Source organism: Toxotes jaculatrix, chromosome 22 (assembly GCF_017976425.1).
Source record: "Toxotes jaculatrix isolate fToxJac2 chromosome 22, fToxJac2.pri, whole genome shotgun sequence".
Classification (NCBI taxonomy): Eukaryota; Metazoa; Chordata; class Actinopteri; family Toxotidae; genus Toxotes; species Toxotes jaculatrix.
In genome coordinates, this window is record NC_054415.1 from 12220921 (window position 1) to 12242800 (window position 21880).

General features: G+C 38.7%; 1 protein-coding gene across 10 annotated transcripts in view; it reads right to left on the reverse strand.

Annotated features, from left to right (window-relative positions):
• Window positions 1–11535: 11535 nt before the first annotated feature.
• sox5 (SRY-box transcription factor 5) overlaps window positions 11536–21880 on the reverse strand; it is a 208223-nt gene continuing 197878 nt past the window's right edge. For 6 of the 10 annotated variants that reach the window (XM_041030245.1, XM_041030242.1, XM_041030243.1 and 3 more), the window contains 5 exons: window positions 21122–21297; window positions 17645–17747; window positions 17045–17218; window positions 15710–15926; window positions 11536–14946 (listed from right to left, as the gene is read on the reverse strand). In XM_041030245.1, the coding sequence (XP_040886179.1) occupies window positions 14649–14946; window positions 15710–15926; window positions 17045–17218; window positions 17645–17747; window positions 21122–21297 (968 nt within the window). In that variant the 3' untranslated portion in view covers window positions 11536–14648. The remainder of the gene's footprint in view (window positions 14947–15709; window positions 15927–17044; window positions 17219–17644; window positions 17748–21121; window positions 21298–21880) is intronic. The other 4 variants (XM_041030249.1, XM_041030244.1, XM_041030241.1 and 1 more) reach the window with 1 other exon arrangement.

The following is a 21880-nucleotide window of genomic DNA, read 5'->3' on the forward strand; positions in this document are numbered from 1 at the left end:
TTTATGACATTTTGAGGCCAAAAAAAATGTTGACTTTTTATGGCCGAAAAAAACGCCATACTATACTATGACGTTTTTTATGACTTTTGGGGGCCAAAAAAAATGTTGACTTTTTTGGGCCGAAAAAAACGCCATACTATACTATGACGTTTTTTATGACATTTTGAGGTCATAGTAAAGTATGACTTTTTTGGGCCGAAAAAAACGCCATACTATACTATGACGTTTTTTATGACATTTGGAGGCCAAAAAAAATGTTGACTTTTTATGGCCGAAAAAAACGCCATACTATACTATGACGTTTTTTATGACTTTTGGGGGCCAAAAAAAATGTTGACTTTTTTGGTCCGAAAAAAACGCCATACTATACTATGACGTTTTTTATTACTTTTGGGGGCCAAAAAAAATGTTGACTTTTTTGGGCCGAAAAAAACGCCATACTATACTATAACGTTTTTTATGACTTTTGGGGGCCAAAAAAAATGTTGACTTTTTTTGGCCGAAAAAAACGCCATACTATACTATGACGTTTTTTATGACTTTTGGGGGCCAAAAAAAATGTTGAGTTTTTTGGGCCGAAAAAAACGCCATACTATACTATGACGTTTTTTATGACTTTTGGGGGCCAAAAAAAAATTTGACTTTTTTGGGCCGAAAAAAACGCCATACTATACTATGACGTTTTTTATGACTTTTGGGGGCCAAAAAAAATGTTGACTTTTTTGGGCCGAAAAAAACGCCATACTATACTATGACGTTTTTTATGACATTTTGAGGTCATAGTAAAGTATGACTTTTTTTGGCCGAAAAAAACGCCATACTATACTATGACGTTTTTTATGACTTTTGGGGGCCAAAAAAAATGTTGACTTTTTTGGGCCGAAAAAAACGCCATACTATACTATGACGTTTTTTATGACATTTTGAGGTCATAGTAAAGTATGACTTTTTTGGGCCGAAAAAAACGCCATACTATACTATGACGTTTTTTATGACATTTTGAGGCCAAAAAAAATGTTGACTTTTTATGGCCGAAAAAAACGCCATACTATACTATGACGTTTTTTATGACTTTTGGGGGCCAAAAAAAATGTTGACTTTTTTGGGCCGAAAAAAACGCCATACTATACTATGACGTTTTTTATGACTTTTGGGGGCCAAAAAAAATGTTGACTTTTTTGGGCCGAAAAAAACGCCATACTATACTATGACGTTTTTTATGACTTTTGGGGGCCAAAAAAAATGTTGACTTTTTTGGGCCGAAAAAAACGCCATACTATACTATGACGTTTTTTATGACATTTTGAGGTCATAGTAAAGTATGACTTTTTTTGGCCGAAAAAAAACGCCATACTATACTATGACGTTTTTTATGACTTTTGGGGGCCAAAAAAAAATTTGACTTTTTTGGGCCGAAAAAAACGCCATACTATACTATGACGTTTTTTATGACTTTTGGGGGCCAAAAAAAATGTTGACTTTTTTGGGCCGAAAAAAACGCCATACTATACTATGACGTTTTTTATGACATTTTGAGGTCATAGTAAAGTATGACTTTTTTTGGCCGAAAAAAACGCCATACTATACTATGACGTTTTTTATGACTTTTGGGGGCCAAAAAAAATGTTGACTTTTTTGGTCCGAAAAAAACGCCATACTATACTATGACGTTTTTTATGACATTTTGAGGTCATAGTAAAGTATGACTTTTTTGGGCCGAAAAAAACGCCATACTATACTATGACGTTTTTTATGACATTTTGAGGCCAAAAAAAATGTTGACTTTTTATGGCCGAAAAAAACGCCATACTATACTATGACGTTTTTTATGACTTTTGGGGGCCAAAAAAAATGTTGACTTTTTTGGGCCGAAAAAAACGCCATACTATACTATGACGTTTTTTATTACTTTTGGGGGCCAAAAAAAATGTTGACTTTTTTGGGCCGAAAAAAACGCCATACTATACTATAACGTTTTTTATGACTTTTGGGGGCCAAAAAAAATGTTGACTTTTTTGGGCCGAAAAAAACGCCATACTATACTATGACGTTTTTTATGACTTTTGGGGGCCAAAAAAAATGTTGACTTTTTTTGGCCGAAAAAAACGCCATACTATACTATGACGTTTTTTATGACTTTTGGGGGCCAAAAAAATTTTTGAGTTTTTTGGGCCGAAAAAAACGCCATACTATACTATGACGTTTTTTATGACTTTTGGGGGCCAAAAAAAATGTTGACTTTTTTGGGCCGAAAAAAAACGCCATACTATACTATGACGTTTTTTATGACTTTTGGGGGCCAAAAAAAAATTTGACTTTTTTGGGCCGAAAAAAACGCCATACTATACTATGACGTTTTTTATGACTTTTGGGGGCCAAAAAAAATGTTGAGTTTTTTGGGCCGAAAAAAACGCCATACTATACTATGACGTTTTTTATGACTTTTTGAGGTCATAGTAAAGTATGACTTTTTTTGGCCGAAAAAAAACGCCATACTATACTATGACGTTTTTTATGACTTTTGGGGGCCAAAAAAAATGTTGACTTTTTTGGGCCGAAAAAAACGCCATACTATACTATGACGTTTTTTATGACTTTTGGGGGCCAAAAAAAATGTTGACTTTTTTGGGCCGAAAAAAAACGCCATACTATACTATGACGTTTTTTATGACTTTTGGGGGCCAAAAAAAAATGTTGACTTTTTTGGGCCGAAAAAAACGCCATACTATACTATGACGTTTTTTATGACTTTTTGAGGTCATAGTAAAGTATGACTTTTTTTGGCCGAAAAAAACGCCATACTATACTATGACGTTTTTTATGACATTTTGAGGTCATAGTAAAGTATGACTTTTTTGGGCCGAAAAAAACGCCATACTATACTATGACGTTTTTTATGACATTTTGAGGCCAAAAAAAATGTTGACTTTTTATGGCCGAAAAAAACGCCATACTATACTATGACGTTTTTTATGACTTTTGGGGGCCAAAAAAAATGTTGACTTTTTTGGGCCGAAAAAAACGCCATACTATACTATGACGTTTTTTATTACTTTTGGGGGCCAAAAAAAATGTTGACTTTTTTGGGCCGAAAAAAACGCCATACTATACTATAACGTTTTTTATGACTTTTGGGGGCCAAAAAAAATGTTGACTTTTTTGGGCCGAAAAAAAACGCCATACTATACTATGACGTTTTTTATGACTTTTGGGGGCCAAAAAAAATGTTGACTTTTTTTGGCCGAAAAAAACGCCATACTATACTATGACGTTTTTTATGACTTTTGGGGGCCAAAAAAAATGTTGAGTTTTTTGGGCCGAAAAAAACGCCATACTATACTATGACGTTTTTTATGACTTTTGGGGGCCAAAAAAAATGTTGACTTTTTTGGGCCGAAAAAAACGCCATACTATACTATGACGTTTTTTATGACTTTTGGGGGCCAAAAAAAAATTTGACTTTTTTGGGCCGAAAAAAAACGCCATACTATACTATGACGTTTTTTATGACTTTTGGGGGCCAAAAAAAATGTTGAGTTTTTTGGGCCGAAAAAAACGCCATACTATACTATGACGTTTTTTATGACTTTTTGAGGTCATAGTAAAGTATGACTTTTTTTGGCCGAAAAAAACGCCATACTATACTATGACGTTTTTTATGACTTTTGGGGGCCAAAAAAAATGTTGACTTTTTTGGGCCGAAAAAAACGCCATACTATACTATGACGTTTTTTATGACTTTTGGGGGCCAAAAAAAATGTTGACTTTTTTGGGCCGAAAAAAAACGCCATACTATACTATGACGTTTTTTATGACTTTTGGGGGCCAAAAAAAATGTTGACTTTTTTGGGCCGAAAAAAACGCCATACTATACTATGACGTTTTTTATGACTTTTTGAGGTCATAGTAAAGTATGACTTTTTTTGGCCGAAAAAAACGCCATACTATACTATGACGTTTTTTATGACTTTTGGGGGCCAAAAAAAATGTTGAGTTTTTTGGGCCGAAAAAAACGCCATACTATACTATGACGTTTTTTATGACTTTTGGGGGCCAAAAAAAATGTTGACTTTTTTGGGCCGAAAAAAACGCCATACTATACTATGACGTTTTTTATGACATTTTGAGGCCAAAAAAAATGTTGACTTTTTATGGCCGAAAAAAACGCCATACTATACTATGACGTTTTTTATGACTTTTGGGGGCCAAAAAAAATGTTGACTTTTTTGGGCCGAAAAAAACGCCATACTATACTATGACGTTTTTTATGACTTTTGGGGGCCAAAAAAAATGTTGACTTTTTTGGGCCGAAAAAAACGCCATACTATACTATGACGTTTTTTATGACTTTTGGGGGCCAAAAAAAATGTTGACTTTTTTGGGCCGAAAAAAACGCCATACTATACTATGACGTTTTTTATGACTTTTGGGGGCCAAAAAAAATGTTGACTTTTTTGGGCCGAAAAAAACGCCATACTATACTATGACGTTTTTTATGACATTTTGAGGTCATAGTAAAGTATGACTTCTTTTGGCCGAAAAAAACGCCATACTATACTATGACGTTTTTTATGACTTTTGGGGGCCAAAAAAAAATTTGACTTTTTTGGGCCGAAAAAAACGCCATACTATACTATGACGTTTTTTATGACTTTTGGGGGCCAAAAAAAATGTTGACTTTTTTGGGCCGAAAAAAACGCCATACTATACTATGACGTTTTTTATGACATTTTGAGGTCATAGTAAAGTATGACTTTTTTTGGCCGAAAAAAACGCCATACTATACTATGACGTTTTTTATGACTTTTGGGGGCCAAAAAAAATGTTGACTTTTTTGGGCCGAAAAAAACGCCATACTATACTATGACGTTTTTTATGACTTTTGGGGGCCAAAAAAAAATTTGAGTTTTTTGGGCCGAAAAAAACGCCATACTATACTATGACGTTTTTTATGACTTTTGGGGGCCAAAAAAAATGTTGACTTTTTTGGGCCGAAAAAAAACGCCATACTATACTATGACGTTTTTTATGACTTTTGGGGGCCAAAAAAAATGTTGAGTTTTTTGGGCCGAAAAAACCGCCATACTATACTATGACGTTTTTTATGACTTTTGGGGGCCAAAAAAAATGTTGACTTTTTTGGGCCGAAAAAAACGCCATACTATACTATGACGTTTTTTATGACTTTTGGGGGCAAAAAAAAATGTTGACTTTTTTGGGCCGAAAAAAACGCCATACTATACTATGATGTTTTTTATGACTTTTGGGGGCCAAAAAAAAATTTGAGTTTTTTGGGCCGAAAAAAACGCCATACTATACTATGACGTTTTTTATGACTTTTGGGGGCCAAAAAAAATGTTGACTTTTTTGGGCCGAAAAAAACGCCATACTATACTATGACGTTTTTTATGACATTTTGAGGTCATAGTAAAGTATGACTTTTTTTGGCCGAAAAAAACGCCATACTATACTATGACGTTTTTTATGACTTTTGGGGGCCAAAAAAAAATTTGACTTTTTTGGGCCGAAAAAAAACGCCATACTATACTATGACGTTTTTTATGACTTTTGGGGGCCAAAAAAAATGTTGACTTTTTTGGGCCGAAAAAAATGCCATACTATACTATGACGTTTTTTATGACTTTTGGGTGCCAAAAAAAATGTTGACTTTTTTGGGCCGAAAAAAACGCCATACTATACTATGACGTTTTTTATGACATTTTGTGGCCAAAAAAAATGTTGACTTTTTTTGGCCGAAAAAAACGCCATACTATACTATGACGTTTTTTATGACTTTTGGGGGCCAAAAAAAATGTTGACTTTTTTGGGCCGAAAAAAACGCCATACTATACTATGACGTTTTTTATGACTTTTGGGGGCCAAAAAAAATGTTGACTTTTTTGGGCCGAAAAAAACGCCATACTATACTATGACGTTTTTTATGACTTTTGGGGGCCAAAAAAAATGTTGACTTTTTTGGGCCGAAAAAAACGCCATACTATACTATGACGTTTTTTATGACTTTTGGGGGCCAAAAAAAAATTTGACTTTTTTGGGCCGAAAAAAACGGCATACTATACTATGATGTTTTTTATGACTTTTGGGGGCCAAAAAAAATGTTGACTTTTTTGGGCCGAAAAAAACGCCATACTATACTATGACGTTTTTTATGACTTTTGGGGGCCAAAAAACATGTTGACTTATTTGGGCCGAAAAAAACGCCATACTATACTATGACGTTTTTTATGACATTTTGAGGCCAAAAAAAAATTTGAGTTTTTTTGGCCGAAAAAAAACGCCATACTATACTATGATGTTTTTTATGACTTTTGGGGGCCAAAAAAAATGTTGACTTTTTTGGGCCGAAAAAAACGCCATACTATACTATGACGTTTTTTATGACTTTTGGGGGCCAAAAAAAAAGTTGACTTTTTTGGGCCGAAAAAAACGCCATACTATACTATGACGTTTTTTATGACTTTTGGGGGCCAAAAAAAAAGTTGAGTTTTTTGGGCCGAAAAAAACGCCATACTATACTATGACGTTTTTTATGACTTTTGGGGGCCAAAAAAAATGTTGACTTTTTTGGGCCGAAAAAAACGCCATACTATACTATGACGTTTTTTATGACTTTTGGGGGCCAAAAAAAAAGTTGAGTTTTTTGGGCCGAAAAAAACGCCATACTATACTATGACGTTTTTTATGACTTTTGGGGGCCAAAAAAAATGTTGACTTTTTTGGGCCGAAAAAAACGCCATACTATACTATGACGTTTTTTATGACTTTTGGGGGCCAAAAAAAATGTTGACTTTTTTGGGCCGAAAAAAACGCCATACTATACTATGACGTTTTTTATGACTTTTGGGGGCCAAAAAAAATGTTGACTTTTTTGGGCCGAAAAAAACGCCATACTATACTATGACGTTTTTTATGACTTTTGGGGGCCAAAAAAAATGTTGACTTTTTTGGGCCGAAAAAAACGCCATACTATACTATGACGTTTTTTATGACTTTTGGGGGCCAAAAAAAATGTTGACTTTTTTGGGCCGAAAAAAACGCCATACTATACTATGACGTTTTTTATGACATTTTGAGGTCATAGTAAAGTATGACTTTTTTTGGCCGAAAAAAACGCCATACTATACTATGACGTTTTTTATGACATTTTGAGGTCATAGTAAAGTATGACTTTTTTTGGCCGAAAAAAACACCATACTATACTATGATGTTTTTTTATGACATTTTGAGGCCAAAAAAAATGTTGACTTTTTTGGGCCGAAAAAAACGCCATACTATACTATGACGTTTTTTATGACATTTTGAGGCCAAAAAAAATGTTGACTTTTTAGGGCCGAAAAAAACGCCATACTATACTATGACGTTTTTTATGACTTTTGGGGTCCAAAAAAAATGTTGACTTTTTTGGGCCGAAAAAAACGGCTTACTATACTATGACGTTTTTTATGACATTTTGAGGCCAAAAAAAATGTTGACTTTTTTTGGCCGAAAAAAACGCCATACTATACTATGACGTTTTTTATGACTTTTGGGGGCCAAAAAAAATGTTGACTTTTTTGGGCCGAAAAAAACGCCATACTATACTATGACGTTTTTTATGACTTTTGGGGGCCAAAAAAAATGTTGACTTTTTTGGGCCGAAAAAAACGCCATACTATACTATGACGTTTTTTATGACTTTTGGGGGCCAAAAAAAATGTTGACTTTTTTGGGCCGAAAAAAACGCCATACTATACTATGACGTTTTTTATGACTTTTGGGGGCCAAAAAAAATGTTGACTTTTTTGGGCCGAAAAAAACGCCATACTATACTATGACGTTTTTTATGACATTTTGAGGTCATAGTAAAGTATGACTTTTTTTGGCCGAAAAAAACGCCATACTATACTATGACGTTTTTTATGACATTTTGAGGTCATAGTAAAGTATGACTTTTTTTGGCCGAAAAAAACACCATACTATACTATGATGTTTTTTTATGACATTTTGAGGCCAAAAAAAATGTTGACTTTTTTGGGCCGAAAAAAACGCCATACTATACTATGACGTTTTTTATGACATTTTGAGGCCAAAAAAAATGTTGACTTTTTAGGGCCGAAAAAAACGCCATACTATACTATGACGTTTTTTATGACTTTTGGGGTCCAAAAAAAATGTTGACTTTTTTGGGCCGAAAAAAACGGCTTACTATACTATGACGTTTTTTATGACATTTTGAGGCCAAAAAAAATGTTGACTTTTTTTGGCCGAAAAAAACGCCATACTATACTATGACGTTTTTATGACATTTTGAGGTCATAGTAAAGTATGACTTTTCTCGGCCGAAAAAAACGCCATACTATACTATGACGTTTTTTATTACTTTTGGGGGCCAAAAAAAATGTTGACTTTTTTTGCCTGAAAAAAACGCCATACTATACTATGACGTTTTTTATGACATTTTGAGGCCAAAAATTTTTTTGACTTTTTACTCGAAAAAAACGCCATACTATACTATGACGTTTTTTATGACATTTTGAGGTCATAGTAAAGTATGACTTTTTTTGGCCGAAAAAAACGCCATACTATACTATGATGTTTTTTATGACATTTTGAGGCCAAAAAAAATGTTGACTTTTTTGGGCCGAAAAAAACGCCATACTATACTATGACGTTTTTTATGACATTTTAAGGTCATAGTAAAGTATGACTTTTTTTGGCCGAAAAAAACGCCATACTATACTATCACGTTTTTTATGACATTTTGAGGCCAAAAAAAAATTTTGACTTTTTTTGGCCGAAAAAACGCCATACTATATTATGACGTTTTTTATGACATTTTGAGGTCATAGTAAAGTATGACTTTTTTTAGCCGAAAAAAACGCCATACTATACTATGACGTTTTTTATGACATTTTGAGGCCAAAAAAAATTTTGACTTTTTTTGCCCGAAAAAAACACCATACTATACTATGACGTTTTTTATGACATTTTGAGGTCATAGTAAAGTATGACTTTTTTTGGCCGAAAAAAACGCCATACTATACTATGACCTTTTTTATGACATTTTGAGGCCAAAAAAAATGTTGACTTTTTTGAGCCGAAAAAAACGCCATACTATACTATGGCGTTTTTTATGACATTTGGGGGCCAAAAAAAAGTTGGACTTTTTTTGCCTGAAAAAAACGCCATACTATACTATGACGTTTATTATGACATTTTGAGGTCATAGTAAAGTATGACTTTTTTTGGCCGAAAAAAACGCCATACTATACTATGACCTTTTTTATGATATTTTGAGGCCAAAAAAATTTTGACTTTTTTTGGCCGATTTTGACGCCTTACTATACTATGGCGTATTTTATGAAATTTTGAGGCCATACTTAAGTATGACTTTTTTTGGCCGATTTTTAAGCCTTACTATCCTATGACATTTTTTGTCATATTTTGAGGTCTTACTACACTATGACTTTTTTTGGCCTATTTTCAAGCCTTCCTATCCTTTGACCTTTTTTAGCTTTTTGTGTATTTTTGGAGAGACAGCTATAAAAATAAATTCAAATTCATTTACAAAGCATCTTCTTCAACAATAAAAAAATCTAATCTATTCCTTCATGTTAAACTCTGCAGCTCTAAAGTATTTTGTGTGTGCGTGTGTGTGTGCAGCCCCACCTCCTGCATTGTGAAATGTGTACTCACGCAGTATAAATATAGTTATATATAATATCTAACAGGCCTTTTGGCCCTGGCTGCTCTGCTGCACTCAGCTTTCTAGCTGCTCTTGTCTCTGTATAATCCCTCCTCCTCATGAATACATTAACGCCGGAGCCTTAAACTCAGCTTAGCTGGCGGCTCAGCGTCACAGCACATCCTATTACCGACTTTAAATCATTAATGTGACATCGTTTTCAGTCAATTTCCAAACACCCACGGTTGAAAAATGCATATTTCACTGAGCCGGTGCAGAGAGAGGGCCACGCTCAGTCACACAGTGGAAAATACGCATGCGCATGTTGAGACAAACATTTAAGTGCATGTGATTCACACAAGTTTTTCTCTGAGCTTTACTGGATATACACAAGCAGAAAAAAAGTTGGAGGGAGTGAATTCGTATTGAGAAAACGCACAGAAAAATACGAACGGGCATTCAAATGTGAATATGTGCCTTCTGTAGTAGTTTTCACTCTTTTGTCTCAGCTATTGTGATGAAAATACCCAGTGGATAATTGTGGTTTTAGCTGAGCTAACTCCTACAGTACACCTTAGGGTGTAAGTGTGTGTGTACAGCACATATATGTGTGTGATTTAATCTGTGAGGGTAGCCACCATTTGCTTCCTCCAGCATTTCATGTACTGCTGACAATAAAGGAAGAAGAAAAATCTGAATCCCCTTTCTGCTCCTCAACTATTCAAACATAAACCTTTTCTCAGGTTTTTACCTCCAGGCTGCCACTGAAAAATTCACAACACCCAGAGAACAACTAAGTCCTTCACTTACTGTAGGAGTTGTGGATCTGCCCCCATCGTGCCTCTTTATTGCATCAAAAGGGCTTTTTTTTGTGTGTGTGTGTGTGTGTGAAGCTATGGTAATTAGCAAATCACGTAAAATCATCTCCTCGGAGTGCATTTAACTGTTTTTATGCGCGGCGCGTCGGACCAGGTGGTGGGGGCTGATTGTGGAACATATGGATGCAGATGGGGACAGCATATTAATGGGCGTACTGAGTGGGGTTTTGTGTTTTTAACCCTTAGAAGTGGAGGCATGAACATCCTCAACATCCTTAAGCGAGCATCAATTAAAGATTTGCTTTTAAACTGGTGACAGCAGCGCAGGCAGCTGGCACCAGGCACTTTGACGAGGCTTAGCGAGACGGTGAGAGATGGCTACACGGTGTTCTCTTTTTTTGTGTGTTTTTTTCTTACTTTAACATGTACACACACATTTGATCACGTCAACACCCCCCCCCCCCCCCCCCCCCCCCTTCTGCCATGTCCCTTGTTGTGCTTAATTTGGTTATCAGGTTGCTAACGGGCCGTGATTCGGCTCCACGCCTCCCAGCTGGCCCTCTGATTGGAGGGGCAAGAAGGTGGACTTAGCATAATTAACACGTTGTTATGGAGATGATTGAATTGTTCGGCGACACACGGGCAGTGCTCACATTGTGTCACTGAGGAGGACAGAAGGAAATGTTGAGGACTTTTTTGGAGCCAAAAATAAAACAGATGGAAAACCTGCAAATTGTTTTTATCTATCTGTATATATCACCTGTTCATGATGCCTTTAAAAAACAGATTTAACTCACTTCAGTGTAACAGTTTGTGCATATTTACTCATTTATTTATCTTTTTGGCTTTATTAATTTCACATAAACAAGCGTGGATGCATGCACTGTCCTGCGAGTTGTTTTTTTTTTTTTGAGTAAGGATGGCAGTTTCTGTTTGTATGTTTATATGAATGTGTTGGAACTGTAAAGCCATTGTGTGAATGTGAATGTATGTGTGGAAGCAAAAGAAGTGACCAGGACCAGCACAAGTTTTACCGAACACATTGCTGTCTTTATTAGAGCCTTGTCTGGCAGTAATACTGAAAAAAAGTGAACTTAGAACAGATGGTGGTGGCAGCCCACGGCTTTTTTTTTTTTCCTGTTTTTCTTTATTTCTTTGATATTTTTCTTCATTTTTTTTGTGAGAGTACTGCAACTCCTGCTTTTCTGTGGCATGGATAACATCAATAAAAGAGACGGTAGGGAGAGAAAAAAGAAATATACAACTTATATTACACTGTGTTATGAACAAAATATAAATCTATAACTCTATGTTATATTTACATAATTATCTTTCTTGATTTTTCAAGTTGAGATGGTAAGATATTTTTTTTTTACTTGTAATAATTCTTACTTTGTTTTGAGCTCCACTCGTGACTTTGATTGTCTTAAATAATATTATCATCATCATCATCATCATTTTCATTGTCTTGATATGGGGACAGACCTTGCCAGCAGGGATGATTGACGTCTTAATGCCCCCCCTCCCCACCCTCCTGAAAACCAAAGAATGGATCGATCCACTTACCCCCCTCTCTCCAGCATCGGGTTGAACCATGGTGTGATAGCAGGGGTGACTATACAGCAAAATTAAGACCCAGAGGCTCAATTTGTGGCATGTAGCGAACATCTATAGCGAGAATGATTGTGGGGATCACTACGTGACAGCACACCTGAATAGTAGTCATGGCTCCTGTAGCATCGCGTGGAGCTAAAACAAAGCAAAGGGCTCCTGATGAGAAGTGACTTTAAAGATACTGTAGATATGCCTGGTCGCCTCACACACACACACACACACACACACACACACACACACACACACACACACACACACACACACACACACACACCCACGCAGTGGAACACCCCTGGCGGACCATGGTAAACACTGCTTTCCTATGATTTAAAAAAATTACTGCTATCACAAAAACAAAATATATGTACAGGATTTTAAATCTAGAATACTGGATTTCAAAAAAGAAAAAGGACAGCATAGGATTCGTTTGGTTGTCATGATAATCTCTTCGTTTGAAATGTGTGTTAATGATCGTGTTTGTGTGCATGTATGTGTGTGTATGTGTGTGTGGATCCAAGCCAGTGATGTTCCACTGTGTCTCAGTGAGGTGGCCAAACTAGTAAACGGGGACGGGACTCTTTGTTCACAGAAAACAGTTTCCAAAAAGTGATAAAACTGATTTCCCAAAACAAAAACAAAAACAAAAAAAAAGAGAGGAAAAAAAGGCAAAATAAAACAGAGGAAACTTCACATTATACATTATAATAACCATTACAAATAAAATTATAATAACAATAAAAAAATGTTCTTCTTTTTTCTCTGACTGCACAGAGTCTGAGTGCTTTTTAGAAATGGGTGTGGACATGAGAAGGTTACGTCTTCAGCTCGGAGGAGGGCTGGCGTCAAGTCTGTCAGTCCAGCTCACCATCCTAACTCCGCCCGCCCACCCGTCCGGAGGATTAATAAAAAATGAACGCATCAAAAAAGAAGGGAACAAAGAATGTGAAACAAATAAAGGTAAAATGACAACTTTTGTTTAGATCTAAATACCTACAGCTAAATAGAATAATGTTTCATTGACTGTCATAGTTTCATATGGTCATGAAAACCCGATAAAGAGGAGAAAAATAAATTATACTGTACATAACTTACTAAACTTAGGAAACGCTGACCATCCTTATAATTATTGTTAATAATATTATTAGACTAGAGGCAGTTTGAAGAGAAATAATAAAATACAGTATTCAAATTGAAACAGAAACACTGACAGGCTGACTTCACCTCGGCTTTGCCTGCTAAGGACAGCAGGACGACGCTGATTGGAGGGAGCAGGAAAACACTGAGGGACAGAACAACAATTGTACATGTGTGTGTGAGTGTGTGTATGAGTGTGTGGTACAGTAAATAACAGCAGCAGCACGAGTTGCCTGTCTTTTCCGTATCCTGGACATTTTTAGCTTCTTTTTCGCACTTAAAAAAAAAAAAAGAAGAAGGGCACACACGTGCAAACGGCCAGTGAATGAGTACACAGAACACACACCGACACACACTCACACTGTCTGATATTTCGAGCTAAGTGATGTTCTGCCCCAGACGAGATCAAGATAGAGGGGACGGAGCGAGAGGAAAACCGGTGGATTGTCTCACAACACAGTGCTTTCGTTTCTGCTCCGTGACGCCAGAGAGACTCCCCTTCTCCCCCCTGAAAATCCAGTCAAAGTGGGACAGTCCACGCTGTACTGCTCAGTCCTGGCTGGACCATCCCATTGGATTCCAAACGAGGGAGAGCGGGCAGTCACAAAAACACAGAGAAAAAAAGGGGGGAACTGCTGACAGCACACTGCAAGGTTGAAGAAAAGATATTCTTTTTGTTAAAAATAAACATGTCTGATGTCTTTCAGGTGCTTTACAACAAAAGGGGAAAAAGAAATGTCTCTTTTTTCTATTATTATTCAAACTTGTAGCACAAAAACAACAAATCACATTCACAAGCCACTTATTGGCACCGTGTACCTGAGTGAGAATATTATAGAACCAAAGAAAAAAAAGCTGTTTTTTTTTTTTAAAAGTGTCTCTTGATAATAAAGCAGGTCCGCCATCTTAAAGTGTCATCTGTTAGCCTTTGACAGGTCCACTGTTCCGTCTTTCATTTTAAAATGTCTTCTTTTTCTACAAACGGGTCTAAAAGGTTGCTTTCTGAGTGTGACTTTTACTTCTCCTCACTCGTGGCATTACTCAAACTCTTGCAGTAGTACTTGAATATTCCTCAGCAAGCTTCAGAGTCGTCTCTGGTCGTCTCTTCCTCCCAGACTCCAGTTTGTGTAACAGTCAGTGTGAGTGACAGGTCCTGTGCTTCAGTTGATTGATCAGATGCTGGTATCAGGACTCCAGGTTGGGGGGGGGGGGGGGGTGGCTCTGTTAAAAGAGTCCATGTTAGTCAGGAAGGGGAAAAGGTGGCGGGCTTGTGAGATTGGGGCTCAAGGTGATTGGCAAAAGAGAAAGTCTTCTTTTTTTCCTGATTGGTCAGTTTGGGATTTTGGGGCGGTTAACCAGCTGTGATTGGCTTAAAAGTAGGCAGCTCTCACGCCGTCCTATTGGGTAATATGGTTCTCGTTATCGCTGGCGTAATCTGCCTCTTCGTCTTCGTAGTCAAAGTCGTCATACACATCACCGTTGCTGTCGTCCAGCCGTTGCTCCTCCTCCTTGATGCGTGGCTCGTCCCCCTTCAGACCGGGCATGTGGGCGTTATGGTGGTGATTGGCGTTGGGTTCAGGGCTGCTGGACATGCTTGAATGCTCTGAGGGCATTTGGGGGGAGGGCATTCCTGCCATGGACAGGGCACCTGGGTAGACCACACCTGCTGAGGACAGGGGAAGCTGGCCCTGCTGCCTGTAACACACGCAGAGGGAAAAGGATTACAGTGCACGAAAGGCAGCGTTCAGGCTCTGACTGTCTCAGTGGTAAATGCTGAAACGCCTCCTTGAGCAGTGGTTCCCTACCTTTTCATCAGGTGACCCCTTAAAAGAACACTTACATGTTCCGGGAAATAAGCTTATTGTTGCTGAGAATTAGAAGAGAAAATTTATTTTCACTCTCATATCTGTACACTAAACTTTTGCTTTTGTTTGAATTGAACGAGGTCTTTATGCCAAGCTAAGCTAACCAGATGCTGGCTGCAGCATCATATTTAACTTCCAAACATAAAAGTGACATTAATCTCTAAAAACATCCAACTATTCCTATAAAATGTTTGAAAGTTTACTTGCGATCCCTCAAAACCTGTTGCGACCTGTCCTACCAAAGTGTTTTTCTCCTTTGATTTCTTTGAATTCTTTTTAAAGGTCAAGATCAAGTAAATCAAAAGATGAAAATCAAAGTTTAAAGAAAGGTCTGAAAAAGTAACAAAACGTTGCTGCAGAAATGTGTTTTTCTCTGCCTCCCTGCAGTATCCTCTTAATCATCTTGCCACCTCTCATTTTTATCTCGTGGCTCTTTGTAGGGGTCCCGACCCCAAGGTTGGGAACCACTGTCCTTGAGATTTTATTAGAAAGCACAGTTCAGTTCAACAACGGCTACCATTTGCTATCTTATGAGACTTGCTTGCGTTAAGGCCCTATTTCTAAGCACCACACATGAGAAACAGTCTCTTTACCCTACACTGAAGTATTGTCTCATTTCCTGTCTGCGGGACCTCATGATGGCTTTGTACTCGCCAATACGCAGCTTCTTGCCGTCCACCAGGCAGGTGCGTTTGGGCCGCGGCTTGTACTTGTAGTCTGGGTATTTTTCCAGGTGCTGCTTGCTGAGGCGAGCCTGCTCCTCATAGTAGGGCTGCTTCTCCAGGTTGGTCATGGCTTTCCAGCGTGAGCCTGGACAGAGACGGGAACATACTGTTAATGATAATAATGATCTGTGCACTCTGTCTTTTTTTTGGAAAATGGCTCCAAAGAGATTTAGATAAAATAACAGCAGGGCAGTGAATATAAAAATAAAACATTAAAGAGGGTTTTGATCATTTTATAGGAGCGAGGTGAAAAAAAAAAAATTGAGCGTGTATGCCAGGGTGGATGTCAATTGCATAGTGTGTGAGGAACAAGTGTCTGTGTGGCGATCACATGCGCATACCGTCACTCGTTTAACATCGTTTACACTCACACATCCACAGGCGCACACAGATAATGGCGGAAGTTTCACCCGCAAAGCGAACGCAGAGCAGAGAAAACGAGGTCAATGAGGAGAGCAGTGAGGACGACAGGTACTCATCTAAACTAATGAGGACTTCACTTAACCTGCTGTCATCTCTCTGAGCTCAGTTTCTGTGTGTGTGTATCAGTCCACTGCATGTGTGTGTGTGTGTGTGTGTGTATGTAATCTTGAGCATGTCTTCCCCTGTGTGTTTCATATCTGGTCTGAATTTGCACTTGACTACTGTATGTTTAATGGGTAAAAGCTGTCAGCACTTGGCTGTTCTCTCGCTCTGTCTTTCTCTGTTCTGCTCTGCGATCTGTTAGCAATCGAGAGAGGGAGGGAGAGAGAGAAAGAGGCAGAGAGAGAGAGAGGAGGCTTATTAAAACCAGATTTCCCTGTGTTATAAAACGCTTAGGAGCTCTTTAAAATGTCAGGGCCGATCCCGGCGGTCTGGGGGAAATGTCAGGCGGCCTCGCGCTGCTTGTTTAATGCATAATGAATTATATCATCATTTGTCGGAGCCGTGCTCTCCCCAGCCGTTCATTAACAGCAGCTTACACGATGCCACCGCTTGTAAGGAAATCACCGCCAGTGTGTATTTGTGTGTGTTTGAGAAAGTGGGATATATATATATATATATATATATATATATGTATGACCCACACCACATGCATCTCCCTTTTGTTTGGGCTGTACATGAGGAGTGGTGTGTTAGGTGACAAAGGCGGGGCAAAGGCTATAGTGTGTGTGTAGGTGGGAGGGGTGTATGTATGTGTGTATGTGTGTGTATGTGTTTTACCGAGGATCTTGCTGATGTTGGAGTTGTGCATATCGGGGAAAGCCTGCAGAATCTTCCTCCTCTCATCCTTGGCCCAGACCATGAAGGCGTTCATCGGCCGTTTGATGTGCGGCTCGTTGCTGCCACGACCCCGAGACTCCCGAAATATCCTGGAGTCCGACACGCTGGGGGAGCCTGAGGGGGAGACAAAGGGGGTGGGGGTGAGGAGTGGAAGGTAGGAGGCAGCGTGTTAGGAGAGGCAGGCAGAAATCAAATAAACTAAAAAAGGAACACAGACTAACAATGATGTTGAAATTTAGAGATTAAAAAAAATTTTTTTTTTAGATAAACTGAAAGATTTAATGTTCATTAATGGGCTGAGAAAATTCTGCTGCTGAAAATGTGTCTGTGAAAATGTTCCTTAGCTCATGAAAAGATGTGTACACCCATGCAGTCGTGTGTGTTAGCGGTGAAAGATATCAAAATTAAGTTCCTAAACGTACGAAAAATCATATTTTCCAATTCTTCCATATGGCAGTAAAAAAAAAAAAAAAAAAAATCACACACTTTCTGTCACCTAAATGACTCCCCACATGAGTGTGTGTCCTTGTGCGTCCCTACCGTCAGAGTCTCCACTCATGGTGAAGTCCAGCATGGCGTGGCTGAACTTGTCCTCTGCCTGCTGCTTCAGCTGTTGACTCAGACTCTCCAAGGCAGCCTTGTCCTGAGCAACACAAACAGTTCACAGTTGCAGTCGGTCAGTGAGTGAGTCAGTGACTGTGAATATATGAATGAATGAAGCCGCCGACCTGTAGTGATGCTGAACAATTGTCTCATTTCCTTCTATTACAGCCAAACAGATCATTCTTCATGTTGCTGCTCGGTTTTTAAATACAACTGTTTCATGTCACAAATATCAGTTTCGAACCATACAAATCAAATTAGATGCTCGTTGGCCTAAAGCCAGCCTGTCCACAAGAAAGTCCGTTTTGAAGATGTACAAACTCTTTAACACAAGTAACCAATAAATGAAGGAATGTCAGTCTTCGTCCGCCCGGACGCACAATAAATCAGTTAATAATATTGTTTTTGTTAATGGAGCCAAACACACAGAGAAAGGGGACAAAAAACAGCAGCGATTTCTGTAGATAGACAGTTTGTGTTTTGGTTCATTTCGATGTCAATCTGCGGAAATGTTAATGTCAACATCAAATTGTTAGAGTGCTGTACGCCTGCATGCTTCAACACACATCTGTGTGTATGTTTGCATGTGCAAGAATGTTAATTACATTTAGTCCTATTTGGATGTTTACTGTTTTGTGTGTGTACTGTATATTATATGTGTGTGTGAGTGTGTGTGTGTGTGTGTGTGTGTGTGTGTGTGTGTAGCGACTCCTGGCAGCCACCTGCGAGAGTGGAGTGCCGCGGCTTGCCTCTCTCTTGCAGAGGCCCCCGAGGGTCGACGCATTAGAGGGAGAGAGAACGAGAGAGTGCAGCGCGGACGAGAGCGAGGCCACGCCGCACGGCCCCCTGGGTATTTATTACAACCAATAAAAGGCTGATTTACTGAGCATTTACATGCTTAATGCAAGCAGCCGGCACACTCTGCACTAGAACCTGGCTGTCGACGAACTCACACGCTTGCACACACACAGGCACGCACAGACACACACACCGCAGTGCACCAGCGCCAGCATTTTACAGTTTAATTATACGATTAGGAGCGGTACCCAAAACACCGTCGTCTTCTAAAACAACCTTCCAAAAAGTGTCCCTCTCCATTTACATGTGACCCTAGCGTGCTAGCTGACTGGATGGAGGGAGGGCAGAATGATAATGAAATGCATTTTCTCTGTTTTTAGTCCAACAGAGTTTAATTGTTAGAGATAATTTTCCCCCCCAGATTGGAATAAATATGGCTAAATAGACAGGGAGGGGAGAGGGAGAATAAAAAAAAAAAAAAGCCAGAGACACGATGCAGAAAACGCTCTTTTTTTTTCTTCTTTGCAAGCCATTTAAAAAGTATTTTATTATGTTTTAATAAATGAACGGTAATCTGACGTCTGCTTGAAACAATTTAGTCATTTTTGCATGTAAATCAGAAATATTTCAGGAATTTTCCTCTTTTTACACAAATGATCAGCCTCATTCAAACCTTGTTGCAGGAAAAAAAAGATCATAAAATGTGTCTCACACTTTTAGATTTTAAGATTAAATGTGCTGTTACAAAGGGCTTTATGCTGTGTGTGTGTGTGTCTGTGTGTGAGAGGCAGGGACAGAGATGAACAGGGAGACAGAGTGGATGACAGCCTAGTCTGACATTAAGCCCCAGTACTGTACATGAGAAAAGTGGATTGAATGGCTGACACTGGAGCCAAGACACAAAGTAGCGACAAAACTAATCCTCTGAGTGTGTCAGAGATGACACTGTCGCATCCGAACGCTGAGAGCTCGCCGACTTCACACTCGCGCAGCACAAAGCCAAAGGGCCGAGGAAACAGGAGTCAGCGAGAGCGTGTGGCTTCGGAGGCTGAGGAAGAGACACGATTGACTCCTAAAAATCCAAATCTTTAAATTTAAAAAAGATTCAGTTTTCGGCGGCTTGTTGTGTGTTTAACACTACTTTCAAAAAACACAAAAAAAATTTATATTCTTCATTTTACATGAAAAATTACATTTCCTAAAAAAATGTTAAAGTCTTAATGTTTCACTGTATAAACCATTAGAAATGGAGTGAAACTAATGTTAAATTAAAATGATGGAAAACCTTAGTTTTTCATCTAATTTCTCTGAATTCTTACATGATGACATACACCAATTTAATAAGAAGCAACCAAAATAGAGTAATTAAATTATGTCTGGTATTTTATGATCCCCTGCAGTGGAGTAAAGTGACTAAATACCTCCATCTAATGCAACGAATGCGTGGAACACACTGTAAAATATGCTCCTGAAAAATAGGAGAATTCTCTGATGTTCCCTCTCTCTCCAGCACAATTTATCAAACTCCCTAACTTCCTCTCGAGTTCATCTAATTGGCTATTGGACTGAAGCCCTTATACAGTATCTATAGTATATTACTGCCTTTATTCTGTTTAAAAAACATAGAATAAACCTGGGTTGAAGTGTGAGTTTGACTGTTTGAAACACATCAAATCAAAGAGTAAAAAAAAAAAAAAAAAAAGAGGAAAGAGACAGAGACAGATAGAGCTGTTGAATGTCAGCGGTGCAGATGCTTCAAGCACATTGTTGCTCTGTATGTATGTGTGTGTGTGTGTGTTGGTTAGTGTGTGTGTGTGTGTGTGCACGCGCGTGCACCAGCTGACTCCCAATGTGTTTAACAAATAACCACAATTTAGCCACGCTGCTGAGGAGCCGGCGCCGTCACTTCACATTACCGTCTCCTCAACGCTCCGCTCTGCCACACACGCTCACAAACACACACACACATGCACATAACCCTGCAGTGCGCCTTACAGACACACTCATTACCTCTGAGACGCCTCTGGTTTTACCTTATCTGCCCCTGTTTAGCTTCAACACATTTCAGCGAGCACAATGTACACTGATTTGCCTCCTACATAGTGCAGTGGGGATGGCATATGGCAAGACAAATTATTACACCCTGACACTGAGACGGTACAGCTTGTGATGACTTAGGAGACTTTTTTTCTGCATTTTGGGAGAATTTATGAATTTAGACCATTTTCTTTTTTGAGATGAAGTACAACAATTTTGCATTTATTTTTTAAGGGGACCCTCAAGTTTTTGCTGTTATCGATGAGTGGGACTCACTTTTCATAAAAATACAAATTTTATAATTAGTATTTTACCACATGAAGCATTTTGAAGGAGTCTCAGCAGTTATTTCAGCATGCATTTTCATCCCAAAGGTCAGAACAAATAAAAATAAAAGACTTTAAAATAAACAAATGGTCTTTAAGGTACTATTATGGACCTTTACATATACAACATCCCTGTTTTTTTTTTTTGTATCATTATTTTAAATGTCAGTTGAATTTTGTTGAATTTTATAGCGACTGTGGGGGCAGCTGTCACACTCATCACACTGGATCTGCGTAATTTAAAGTGGTCTACCTTGTCCGTGCGTCCGTTGTTGAGGCTGAGGTTGCTGACGGCGGCCACCTTGGCGTCCAGGACCTGCTGCTCTCTCTTCAGCTGCTCCTTCATCTGCCGGGCCTCGGCAAAGGCCTTGGTCACGGCCTCGTGGTCGTTCAGGTAGGCTGTCGAGGACAGCGACGACAACAAGTCTGCTGAGACACAGACAGAGGAACGGAGACACAGAGAGAAGATGAGCACCTAATTTGGCTTTGCATATTCATTAAAGGTGGTAAAAGCATTGATCTGATTCCTTTTGAATGTCATTATTCGCTTTATTTGTACTTTAAATGTAAAAAAATAATGGGAGGGAACAATAAAGAGAAATTTGGAATAGCCTATTGCTTTTACAGTTGAGTAAAAGAATGTGACTGTATGTGTGTGTTAGTGCGTGTGTGTGTGTTTATGTTTGGGAAGCTGGCAGGAGGTTTTCATCCAGAATAAATCTTCCCCTGAACCATGAGGTAAAGACATTAACATACACTTGATGAGGGGAGTTTTGCCGGGGCATCTGTGTATATGTGTGTGTGTGTGTGTGCGTCTTTCACTGTGTGCCTCTCTCAGACTCACTCACACACACACACACTGACCACTTGAGCTCGTGGAGATGGGAATGTGAGTCAGAGTGTGCCTGTAGCTAGCCTTGCAACATGCTGGTCACTGCCTCCCCACCTGCCCTCAGCCGTAAACACACAAAGTATGTGCCCACAAACACACACACACACACACACACACACA